Raw genomic sequence first — 13197 nt, 5'->3', positions numbered from 1 at the left:
ATGATGATGATGATGATGGGGGTAGGACCTTTGAGGGATAATAAAGGAAGGCTCGTAACTGATGATTATGAGATGGCTGGGTTATTAAATTCTGCTTAATGAAGACTTAAGGAATATTCCTCATCTTGAACAGTTGACAGATGGAAACAAGGTTGAACAAAATTATCACATTAATTCTAAGCTTGTTAAGAAACAATTTGGAAGTTTAAACACAATAAGGCTCCTGAGTTAAATAATTTCTTCCAAGGGTTTTGAAGGAGGCTAATGATTGGATATGTGACCCACTTGCTACTATTTTTTGTAAGTCATTGAATATTGGGCCTGTGCCAGAGGATTGTAGCTGGTTAATGTTTCTCCTCTTTTCAAGGTAGGTGATAAAAATTATCCAACTAATTGTAGCCTATTAGTCTTATGTCAGTTGTGGGAAAAGTTATGAAAAGTCAATTAAAAGATGCTTTGCAAAGTCATTTAACAAAGTTTAGAATTCTATTAGATAGTCAACATGTCACAAAGGGAAAATCTTGCCTTACAAATATTTTGATATTCTTTGAAAAGGTTACTGCTTATGTAGATGAGGGTAAGAATGTAGATTTGATGTATCAGGATTTTCAGAAAACATTTGACAATTTGCCACATGAAAGGCTTATAAAAAAAATTCTCTCTGTAGGTGTGGGAGATAAGTTAGCTAATTGGACAGAAAAGTGGCAGAGGGATTTTATAAATGGAGTTCATTCAAATTGGATTAATATCACAAGAGGGGTACTGCAGGGCTCAATCTTAGGACCTCTGCTCATTTTGATTTACATCAATGACATAGATAGGCAATAAATTAACTTTACTGATAATATTAAGTTCTTGGGTATATTGCTAATTGTGAAGATGATGCTGCTGATTTACAAAATGGATTAGATCATTTAGTGAGTTGGGTAAATATATGTCAGATGGGTTTTCATTACAATAAATGCAAGATAATGCATGTGAGTTATCAAAATTTGAATTATAATTTGGATGGGACTAACCTTAACAGTGTCATGAAAGAAAGGGATCTTGGTATAGGGGTTGATCAGTCTCTTGAGCCATCTAAGCAGTGTGCTGTTGCTTGTGGTAGGACAAATAGGATTTTAGGTTGTATCTACAGAAATATTGAATACAAGTCTAAAGAGGTTATAATTTCATTGTATAGGTCACTGGTTAGGCCACATTTGGAGTATTGTGTTCAGTCTTGGAAAGACATTGAATTGTTGGAAAGGGTTACTAAAATGGTGCCTGGGATGGAAGGGTTGTCCTCAAGGATTGAAGTATTACATTCCTGCTTTCCTGAGGAATTTAACTTTGCTTGAGGAATTTCATCTTTTTAGTTGACTCTCCCGATCGGGAATGCATGGTCCAGTTGTATTCCTTTAGTTATGACCAATGAAAGTGGACATATTGCATGGATTAAATATAAAAAAATAATTCATGAGGAAATGCAAATTTACACAAGGAAATATAATATTCCTGATAGCTTTCCCTCAAGTGATTGTAATTTTATTTCATTATTTCTATCCCTGGTTGTCATATGGGTAGAGGTTAAGATCTCTCAAATTGTTTTCTCTTGAAAAAAGAAGAGTTAGAGGGGATCTGATTGAGGAGTTTAAGATTGTAAAGGGAATTGATAGCATTGATGCATCATCTTTTTTCATACTTGATTGTAAGAATAGTAGGACTGGGGACACAAATATAAATTTTGACAGAGAAGTCATCTTCAGTTAAGACAGTTTTATTTGTCTAACAAAGTTGTTTGGCTTTTGGAATGGGTTGCCTTCGAATGTTGTGGAGGCAGTAAATTTAAATGTGTTTATGAGAAAGCTTGATAAATAAATGAATGATGAGGGCTGGCTTTAAGATTTTTTTTTAATAATAGTTTTAATATTGTTTAAAAGATGGGACAGCAAAGATGAACCAATAGGTCCCATGTTGTCGGAAAACATTATGTTTAGTTGGGTTTTAATGCCTGCAGTGGTTAGAGCACACACTGCCCATTGTGAAGCTTTGTCAGGTTATCAAGCATTTCAATCAGTTGAATAATTGGAATAACCCAAAATCATAATAATCAGGAACCTTAGTTTTGATTAGTTGATTATTTTCTTGAGTTGTAAGACTAATCAGTTAAACTAAACAAACTTGAATTAACTAAATACAATACAGAAAGTTATAATAGCAATATTTCAGTTACTGGATAGTTGGAATAACCAACAACAGTAATACACTGGATGCTGCTTATTGTGATCATGGATAATGTTATCATTCTTATAACATTATCAGAATTACTAAGTCCTGACCAAACGTATAAAAATACATAGGAAAAACATTGTTTATTGTAATCAGCGCTTCGTTTTTTGTTATCACTTTTAATCAGCTTAACCATCTCAAGGTCAAAATGACCTGAGAAAGGTTCACCATAAATTAGGGCATGGATAAGTTGTCATTAAGATCCCCTACGCTCTTGCATTTCCTTTCCATAATTACAGTACAGTTGTTTTCATTCCTTCGTGAAAGACGGTGCTCCCACAAATTTCAGTTTTTGTTAACCCTGTTTAATAATGGAAATAGTGCATAAGAAATGTAAAGATCTAACCCTCAAAGAAAAAGTTGCCATTTTAGAATGCTATGATAAGTTACCAAAAATAGAACAACATAATGCAGCAGTGCACTTAAAAATTTCCCAACCTCTTTTATGTTAAATTTTAAAAACTTGAGCCAACATTGAGAAGGGAGCAAAACAGAATGAAAACCTAAACTGTAAGAGCAAATGCAGTGGAAAAGTTGACCAGGTCGAATCAGCATTAAAATTTTGGTTTACTAAAGTTTGTGAACAAGATGCTCATGTAAACGGATACAATGATGCGACAGAAAGCAGAAGAACTAGTTATGAAAATAGGAAAATAATTTTGTTGCAATGGATGGGTGGTTTGATTGTTGGAAAACATTGTATACAAACGCACTCATGGTGAGCAAAAGGATGCTGATATCTCAGCAGCAGAAACTTGGATTGAAGAAGCATGGCCTAAAATTATTGCTGAATATTTGCCTGATAATGCTTACAATGCAGATGAAACTGGGCTTTATTGTCATGCCTTACCTGTGTGAATATGTATGGTAACAAAAAAAAGGCTTTTGGTGGTCAGATAAAACAAGAATCCACGGTGTTTTAAAGGTATGAATAAATTACCCATTGACTACTGCTCAAATTCAAATGCTTGTATGACAGCCTTGATATTTAATAATTGGTTAATGAAATGGGATAATGAGTTGAAATACAGCATTGTTCTGCTTGTTGAAAACTGTACTGTACACGTTGTTAATGTGTCATTAAAACACATTAAGGTTATTTTCTTACCCACAAATACAATGTCATTGATCCAACCATGCAATCAGGGAATTATCCTAGCATTAAAGGCTTATCACTGTTGAGAAATGTGCACTAGAATCACAGAAAATATGGAGGACATGCAACAACTGAGTGCAACCTAGAGGCCCTGCATCTTTTAACTATGTCATGGAATCAAGTGTCTGAAAAGACAATTTAGAATTGTAACATTAATCCAGTTTGACTGAATTTCATTTGTAGCAACCCTCTGCTTTTTTCCATCCAATTTGCTAATTTTAACAAGTCTTTTATGTGGAGTTACAAGTTTTTTAAGCATCTTTTGTGAATAATTTAATAATGAATCTGATGACTAATTGATTAGCAAGTTCCACTAATTGCCCACCTGTATTGTGTAAATATATTTACTACAACCCATAATAAAATTTTCAATCAATAACTTCAGTGACAGTTACCACATTAAAACAATTTTTTTGTTCATTGATAATGAGGATATTGGTGTATTGCAATTGTAATTATTTCATTAATTTCTGCGTTTTTTCCGTGTAACGTCTGCTTTGTACTATTATAAACAAATAATAATATGTGAAATCTATTTATCATTTATATAGACTGATAGTAAAGAAATAAATGTTTCCAGTTTATGCTCCCACACATGAAAATTGTTTGAACTGTTGGTTCAAATACCCCAATCTATATATATATATATATATATATATATATATATATATTATGTATTATAATAATGTGTATAATAAATAGACAATAAAACTATATTAGAACAACTTAGTGTAGAAAAATTTTTTTGATACACTTTTGTACCCTGTCCAAACTTTCATGAAGAAAACATATTCCTCAATGTTCCTTTGGTAAAATTTAATTCTTCTAGGACACTTATTTTTATTTATAATCATTTTAAATGTGGTTTTCTTTAGGATCACCTTATACTTTTTTTAGTATTTAATAAATGGACTCAATATAAAATGTGATTTAAAAAAAAATTATTAGGACAACCATACATGTACTCTACATTTTATATTATGATACTAACAGATCAGTCGTGAACTGAATTAATCTTGAATGTAGTCTGTTTTGAGCTTTGTGTGCAATACATCAAACATGTTTCAACACACACTGGGCAGTCATTTGAACTAAATACTCAAGTGTGGCCAACATTTTCCAAAAATAGCTAAACAAGGACTTTGGTTTCTCAAGGGAGACACAAAAGCCCAGCACCATCAGAAGTCTGAAACTAACACTGTAGGTTAGGATTCGCAACACGTAATGGAAGGGCATTTAGTAAACCCTGAGAAACTAAGAACTGAGAGCTTTTTAAACAATTTCTGTTTTTTGTTGAGAGCTACACCAGTTGTGAATATTGCATTGATATTAATGTAATCAACTAGCTTGTAATGGGACCTGATGATTATCTAATTTCATCATTTCTAAAAGAAAAAAAAAATTCTTCTTCCAGGTGTTTTCATTACAGATTCTCTCAAACAAGCTGTTGGAAATGAGGCTATAAAACTTCTTGTAAACGTTGATGAAGAAGACTATGAAAGAGGAAGACGCACACTTCTCCAAAATCTTTAATAAGAACAATGATAGGTATTCATTCTTTTGTAATAATAATTCAAAATAAAACTATTATGTCATTTGTAGGACTTTGCAGCAGCTTCCCATGACTTGTACATCAATGTTTGTAGATGAATCTTATTCATCTATTAACGTGGAAAACAATATTGGGTCTGATGCATTTTTTCTGGCCTCTATGATTGAGATTGAAATCTTCATAAAGATCAAGCTTAGAACTATTCTGCAATTTTGGCATTACCAGTTTTTATTCTAGCTGTTACTTTATAGAATCAGCTGCAAGATTTACTAATTCTATATTAATTGAATTAATATTGTACAACTAAATGGATTAACAATATTTTTTCTAACTTGCATTAATGTTTTGTTTTTCACTACGTTTAAATAATAATTAATTCATTTGTTGATTTTAGACACTTGTTAACTTGACCCTTCATACATTATGTTAGCCACCTAAATTTAGTTTTTTTAAACAAGGTTAATTAAAATAATTATAAATAAAAAATATATATATATATATATATATATATATATATATATTCTACTTTTTCCACAACAAGGATTGAGTGAACTTAAACTGCATGTTAAGAATGTGCCTCATTATGCCTTACACAAACTTCCATTCCTATCAACACCTCAAATTACATAGATTTGTTCCTAGTAACTAAATACTTCTCACCCAGAGGTACTTATTTTCTTTGCCATTTCACAGTATAAAGTTTTTGACAGTGACTGACAAACACTTATTTTATTCATTTCTGTCGAGACTTTTGCAAGTTAAGTGTTTTTCTAACATTGTGAAACACTTTTTATCATATTTTTTGTGAAGTTGGAACAGGTGTGAATCGGTATGTTCACTTGGAACTTTTATCATGTGCATTACATGTAAAAGAAACTGATAAACATAACATACATTTTCCAAATAATATTGTGAAATCTATCATATGTTTAAAGTTTTGGATGAAAGCCAGTTTCAAATAATTTCTTAACAGTATTAAACTATGAAATATGTCTATTAAAATTATCTTCTAAATGACTGAGTGATTTCATATTTTTGTGTAGTTTTTGAAGAAATTTGGATGACAATTAGGATAACAGATTTATACTATTCTTATGATTGAAAGAAATAACTATTTAAAACATGGGTTCATGTAATATCAAAGAAACATAAACAGCAGTTTTTATCCACACACAAGTTTTGTCATCAAAATCCAAATAAAATTTTAAATTAAAAAACTGAAAATGTTTAATATGCTGAACCTACTGTAATATTCACTTCTTTATGACATAGTGTCCATTTTGTGTAACTTTCAAAATGTTAATTATATTCTTTATTTTGAATTTTTCACATTTATATACCAAAATATTCATTCATTTTTATGATCTGTACTTAATTATTGAGTAATATTATTAGAAACTTCTTTATTTTTTTGGAATTCATTTAGAACAAAGCAATTATGGTTTCACAGTTTTGAGAGATGATATTGTGCATTGAAAGATAAACATACAAAAGAAACAGAAAAATTTGTTGAATTCCATGCTTCAAGGTTTGTAGACTGGAGATTGATTACATTATATAAATCATATATCTGATACATGAAGAGTATTAATAATGATGGCTATGTTTTTTAAAGAAGCAGTTATATTATTTATAGGCCGGTCACACTGTACCACAAGTTTGGTGAGTTTATACTGTTTCAGAAATTATTGATTTTTAAATTTAAGTCTTACAAATGCACTTTTTCCAAATATTCTAGGAGCTGGCACCTTTGCATTATTTTGTTGATTTTAGCCTCTTGATCATGAATACGATGGTAAAAAGACATAATAGACATATCTTTAAAAATCATAACGAAAACAAAATTATGACACTGACATATAGCATACTTTATGTCAAGTTAAGGTAATAATAATTACATTACTACTTGTCTATCTGCATATATATGTACACACAGACAGACAGAGAGATTGGCACAAACATTATATTTATATATATGTGTGTGTGTGTGTGTTTATATATAAAGATATATCTCAGAATAAAGTTTATATCGTTCAGCATTTAACCTTAGATTCAAATTATTATTCTGTACAAAGTATTTTTTACATAATTGTAATAAATCATAACATTACAAGTAGTGTTTATAATTAACAGATATTGCTGCATTTTCTGTATTCAACTTTTTGTTACAAAAATATATATATATATATTAATCATAATATATTTTCAATAAGGTTAGTATGTTACATCTTTACTTATTTGGGTTTGGTGTATAATGGCCATTTTAGATTTTTCTTTCAAATTCTGAATAAATGGCATATCAAGTTTGAAAACAGTACTTTTATTCAGTATGCTTACATTATTTGTCAAAAATTTATACTTGGCAAAGAATTTCTAGAAAGGAGTATCACTCTCTCACTTTGTTTTTCCTTTTCTTACATTAAATCACTACTTGGTATCTTTTACTTTATAATAGTTCCTTATATGAAACATACATGTTTATTTTTAAAAATCAATAAAATAGTTTTTGGAATAGCCATGACCTTCTGTTAGCATTTGTTTGGCATACTTTAAAGTTGATATTTATCACTGTAAAAAATAGTTGAGTATGTTGATTTGAAAAGCAAAAGAGAAGTTTCTAAACAAAAAATGCAATTTTATACCAAAATTATTTTCTTATATTGTTCTTGAGTATTTGTTGCCAAATTTGTTTTTCCATATGTATGGTAGCTGTTGTTTGTAGTTATTCTGTTGAACTTTGTTTACTGGGTCATGTGGTGTAATCTGCCATATTTAACAGTTCTTAACAATTTTAGGCAGCTGTAAAGTGCATAATTTCATTTTAAAAAGAAAATGATACTTTTTTAAAACTCTTCATACTGCATGTACATTTTATGTATGTAACATAAATATTGAATTTTTCTATACATATTATTTATGTAAATTTTGTGGACAATGAAAAAAAACTTAGTGTAATGGTTAAACAAATTTTACTAAGTGAAGAGAATGATCTCTCAGTGTAAAATTTTTCCCATTGATTTTGCATATGCTGTCATGTTTATTCTATAGGAGGGCTACATAAATCATTAACTTCTAAATATAACGCAAGTTAACAGGATTTTTAAAAATATGCTGAAATTGTAGTATTTCTTTAAGTAGAGGAATTATCAGCAATGATTAATGGTACTTGTTATTGAAAGTAAAATAAAGCAGAGACAAACTATAATAAGAAAAAACTATATTTGAGAATTATTTTCAAAATGAAATTAGTTTAGTGTGTTTTATAGTTATTTAGGCTATTGTGACAATGTGAACAGAGAGTTGAGATTGCTAGGTTGGTGTAATTTGAAGCTTTACTAATAATCATTTTTCATTAATTAATGTGTACATTGAGATGATGCATAATATCTATAGAAGTGTCATTGCAGTTACCACATCTATAGTAATGGATTATCATAACATATATGAAATTGATAATCTGCTTTTGCTCAATATAGTATCCTTTAACCTAATGTAAAAATAATGTTTGCTGGTAAGGGATAACTTTATTATTCTCATAAGAATTGTTTTATATTTTGATTTGAAATTATTTGATGCCCACATCATGAAGACTATTTAAGAATGTTTTTAAACTTTCAGAAACAATTAAAAAATTTTACAATGTAGTGGTCTATTCTATTCATTAGTAGATTTAAATACCCAATGTTTTCATTTTCAATCAATATAAAATGTAATGAAAAAGCATATTACAGTAGTTTATAGTGTTTAGATAAAATGATTGTAAATACCAATTAAATATTATTTACTCTGATCTTTATTGCCAAGAGCAAATTCTGTATAATAAGTTATATATATATAATTTGGACTTAACTGATTAGTTGACTATTTCATATATCAGGTTAATATCAAGTATTTACTCTATTTTCCATCTCTCCTATTCTCAAATTGTGGAACAAATGTTAATCACTGTTAAATTTTTGTCTTGATTATTATTTAAAAATACTTGATTTTTGATGTGTTCAAAGGAAAACAAAGTTTGGTACTAAAAAGGATTACAGCATTTATGAGGAACATTGTTTGTTCATTGACCTTAGACCTAGTCTTTACAGAAGATACTGAGGATGGAATTCCAAAATGTTTGTTTCCCTTTTTAAAAAATTAACAGTGTTGTTTGTCATAATCTTTTTTATTAAAAAGACTTGTTTTCAAGATTGTAGTTGTAGCCCAATTAAAGATCTGTAAAATTTTAATTCACTGAATTAATCTTTAAATAATATGATTTTTTTTTTCAGTGACAAATCTAAAAAGCTTAAATCCAGATACTGTTGCCATGTTTTCAACACATTTTCATTTTCAATAGTCTCTGGAATTTAAGTTGTTTTGTCTAAAGTATGTTAATATTAACATATTACATCTCTGTTCAGTTATTTAACTTTGATTAAGTTTTAGGTAATTGCTTTAAAGGCTAAAGTGAATAAAACTAGGTCTCACTTTTGTTTTTATCAAACTCCTTCAATCTGTTTTCCACATAACTGTTGAGTTTTCCAACAAAACAAATAAACAATAACCTCAGTTTTCTTTTACCATAAATTGGAACAAAAAAAAAAACATGCAAGTTTATCAATTTGATGTACTTAAACTCAACATTAAAACTTAATGCTATGTTCCATGAAGTTTAGTAATATGCTACACATTTTCTTAGAATTAGATTTTGTCTTTGTTTCCAGGTTAAATTTGGAACAATAATGTTAAAAAATTTTGTAGGTTTGAAATTCAAGAACAAATGTATTTAAATAACTTATAAAAGATGTAGTAGGTCAGTGCATTTTTCCACTTCAAAAACATTTTTATCACGGATATCATGTTGTGGATTAGAATAGTAGAACTAGAATTTCTTGAGGACTGTTTCTGCCTTCGTTTGTGATATGGTTAATGCTTCAGAATCGTGGTTAAGAACTCTCAGCAAAACGTTTGACACACACATTAAGAACCAAAGCAAATATACTTACTTGTCCATAAAGTATTGCAAGTGTACTATATCTCTGGTGCTTTGAATTCCATTAGTATATAATTGTTTATCTTACCCATCTTTGGAAAAATATTCCTGCTGTGTAATTTGTACACAATTGTACTTGTGTAAATAAATTAGGTTTTTTTTCTTGTAAAATAACAACACTATAGTCTTTGTGGTGGAAGAACCGTGTATGTGTTGCATTTTCAGTAAGTAACTTAAAAATTATAGTGGCATTAATAAGTGCTAAAACTTCATTAAAATGAAAAATTTACTGAGAAATTATTTTACTGTGGAGTCTATATACAAGTACTTATGTCTTATGCAAGCATGTAGATCACATGTAAGAAGGTAATCAAGTTTCTCTTCATTTATTAACACAAAATCTAAAAATACATGTTTACGAGATCAAAAAAAGTTGCAATTTGAAAATAGACTAGTGATTACTTGCTAGATCTGTTTGTAATCAACTTTTAAATGACAGAGATAATTGTCACTTAAGTGACAATTATCATATATAAACATTTTAAAAACTTTATTTGTTTTAAAGTATTACACTTTAAATTGTTTGATTAATCAATACATGAAAATTAAAAACTATTTACTTTTTTTATGAGAATGTGTATAAAATGTTTCAACAGTTGTAAAAGTGTGAGGTTATCTACAAGTATTCATTCCAGACATATATAGATGAAAAGATTTTATGATGTTTGAGATTAACATAGAATTTAGTAAAAATACTACTAGTTGAAAAAAAAAATCATCCTTTATAAAGTATATGAAACATCATTCTTGTAACCAAAGAAACAAATGCTACGCCTTTATGCACAGAAAATAATAAATTCCTAATAATTAAGTCATTAATGACATTTTAAGAAAGCAGGAAAAATAAAGTTGAACTCATCCAAGCTATTAATGAGCTTGAAGTTTATAATGCCAACATAAAACAAGTCTTCCAAATTTAGAATTTTGTTAAGTTTGTTTGTTAGTTGTTTTTGCAAATACCATGTTGGATCTCCCATTTCATATTTAGTGAATTCACTGTTCCTAGTGGATTGGTTGTTAATCAAATAAAAATCCTGTTAATTCTCCCAAAATTTAGATTTAGTTGTTTCTAGCAAGTTTTTTATTTATCATATTAAAACCATGTTGGATCTCCAAGATTTGTATATAATTATTCATTGGTGCTAGTGGCAGTATTGGTTATTATTTAGGTCAAATCCATGCAGGGTATTTCTGACATGTATCTGGTTAGCTCTATAGTTTAATTTTATAGAAAAATTTAAAAGATTTGGTTAGAAAAAAATTATATAGTAACACAATGATAAGTATCTTTTATTATACAAGCAAACATAACCTTGAATTAAGTATTACCAGTATTTGGTTTCAATTCATTTATTTAATATATTTTTCCTCTACTGAACTACAGAACAATTACTTTTATTTCTTTCCCAGAACTACATTTGTTGTAAAGTTATAGGAATGTTTTTAGTATCTTAAATAGCTTTTCTGATTTTGTATAACTATCCATACCAGTATTGTGGTGGAACTAATTAGTATAATGTTAATTTAACTTGCATGTGATTATATTTGTTCAGTTTTAAACTATCCAAGGTAAGTAGTAGCTATTACTGGTAGCTTTATATTACCTTATTGCATCTGTGATACTGTGTTTAGATACTCGGTTTTAATACAAATTTGCTCCTATGTTATTTCTTGTTCAGTATCTTAACCTTACACACACACACACACAGTATTTTGTTTCAATTCATAAAACAGATCAGGTTTCTACCACTAATAGTTTTCTCCAGTCAATGAAGTTGGTATGGTGTAATAGTAATTTAACTAGCTAAGCAAAATATAACCTAAAATATATTTCAAAAATTTCTTCACCTGAAACTTTTTTAATCTTTGAAATACAATAACTATTCTGTTGTTGTATTCTACCAATGACTTACATTTAACTTTAACTTATTGTAAATTACAAACACAATAACTTGAATGCTCTATTTTATTTATCCACCACTAGCATACAAAAAAACAAAAATCATCGTCAAAAAAAAATTAAGCACTATATAAATTCTGGTTATGTGAACCTGTTTATTAAGGTAGTAATTTGCTAAGGATAATGCAGCAATGATTCAACAATTGATTTTATTATGGATTTTAGAACATGTATACTAATACTTTTTTAGGCAAAATAACTGTTTTATGTACAGTTCCCTGATTACATGTTGAAAGATCAAACAAAAACAGTGTTTCACAAAATTAGCACAAGGATAACAGCTTAAATGTTAAAAACTGAAATATCTATAGATTCAAAATAATATAAAAACAGCAACATCTAACATTACAAAACCCATCTTAATTCCTTTTATAATTTAATACAGTGTTATTTTATGAAAAAAGAATGATACGATTATTAAGAAATAAAAAAATGAACTTCAGTAATTTTTTTTAACTAATAACTTTACCAACAGAGAATTTTATAAACATTTATTATGTCACTAAATGAATGCATTCATTTAAAAATGCCAAAGGTCCACCAGGTTCTAGTTTCCAACTACCTTGTAAAGTTAACTTATTAAATAAATAAGGAAATTTCCATAATTTTAAAGTATGTGAACAATTAACATTACTGAAAATTATAATTTAATATTCTCTTTAAAGAATCACATTAGGCCATTTTTATCACCTACAATGTCAAGTACACAAACCAAAACCATGTCATTTTCCTAGCTTTTTTAATATATAAATTGAAAGCTTAAATTCATAGCAAATTTTTTGTTTTTACAAATCTTACTTTCACAAGCTGTAGGTTAATGAAACAGAACACATACTGGTTTCTAGTAATCTAATACAACAAAATCTTTCTTCACAATTTCCAAAACATCTTTATTGCCTGTACAAGCCCAACATCACTGTAGTTAAAGTAAAAGAGCCCACCAAGTGTCAACATTGACAGACCATAAACACTTGCCACTGCTATTTTTGGAATGGTAGACCCAAAAAGGTTTGGTCGAATGTAATCAACGAAAATGGATTCCATACCCCTAAAAAGTATAAGAACTAGATAAATCATGTTTTAAACTTTACATGTTGCAACTTTAATGTGTTACAAAGAATTATTAAACATTGCAAAAATAATTATATATTAAATTTCATTTCAAAAATATTTCATAAAGACAAAATATATATATATATATATATATATACACACACACACAC

The 13197-nt window shown here is 28.6% G+C and overlaps 2 protein-coding genes across 4 annotated transcripts in view; one reads left to right on the top strand and one right to left on the bottom strand.

The window, feature by feature from the left end:
* LOC106469233 (death effector domain-containing protein-like) overlaps nucleotides 1-13197 on the top strand; it is a 42062-nt gene that overhangs the window by 19028 nt on the left and 9837 nt on the right. Inside the window, exons 4-5 of one of the 3 annotated variants that reach the window (XM_022397690.1) lie at nucleotides 4842-4975; nucleotides 6616-6790. In XM_022397690.1, the coding sequence (XP_022253398.1) occupies nucleotides 4842-4960 (119 nt within the window). In that variant the 3' untranslated portion in view covers nucleotides 4961-4975; nucleotides 6616-6790. Of the gene's footprint in view, nucleotides 1-4841; nucleotides 6791-13197 lie in introns of those variants that run through there. The other 2 variants (XR_002612821.1, XM_013929703.2) reach the window with 2 other exon arrangements.
* LOC106469234 (succinate dehydrogenase [ubiquinone] cytochrome b small subunit, mitochondrial-like) overlaps nucleotides 11967-13197 on the bottom strand; it is a 16770-nt gene continuing 15539 nt past the window's right edge. Inside the window, exon 4 of the mRNA XM_013929704.2 lies at nucleotides 11967-13022. Within this exon, the coding sequence (XP_013785158.1) occupies nucleotides 12845-13022 (178 nt within the window). The 3' untranslated portion in view covers nucleotides 11967-12844. The remainder of the gene's footprint in view (nucleotides 13023-13197) is intronic.

This window comes from Limulus polyphemus, unplaced genomic scaffold, assembly GCF_000517525.1.
Source record: "Limulus polyphemus unplaced genomic scaffold, Limulus_polyphemus-2.1.2 Scaffold3369, whole genome shotgun sequence".
Classification (NCBI taxonomy): Eukaryota; Metazoa; Arthropoda; class Merostomata; order Xiphosura; family Limulidae; genus Limulus; species Limulus polyphemus.
Note: the sequence above shows the minus strand (reverse complement) of the source record. Positions and strands in the feature narration are given on the sequence as shown.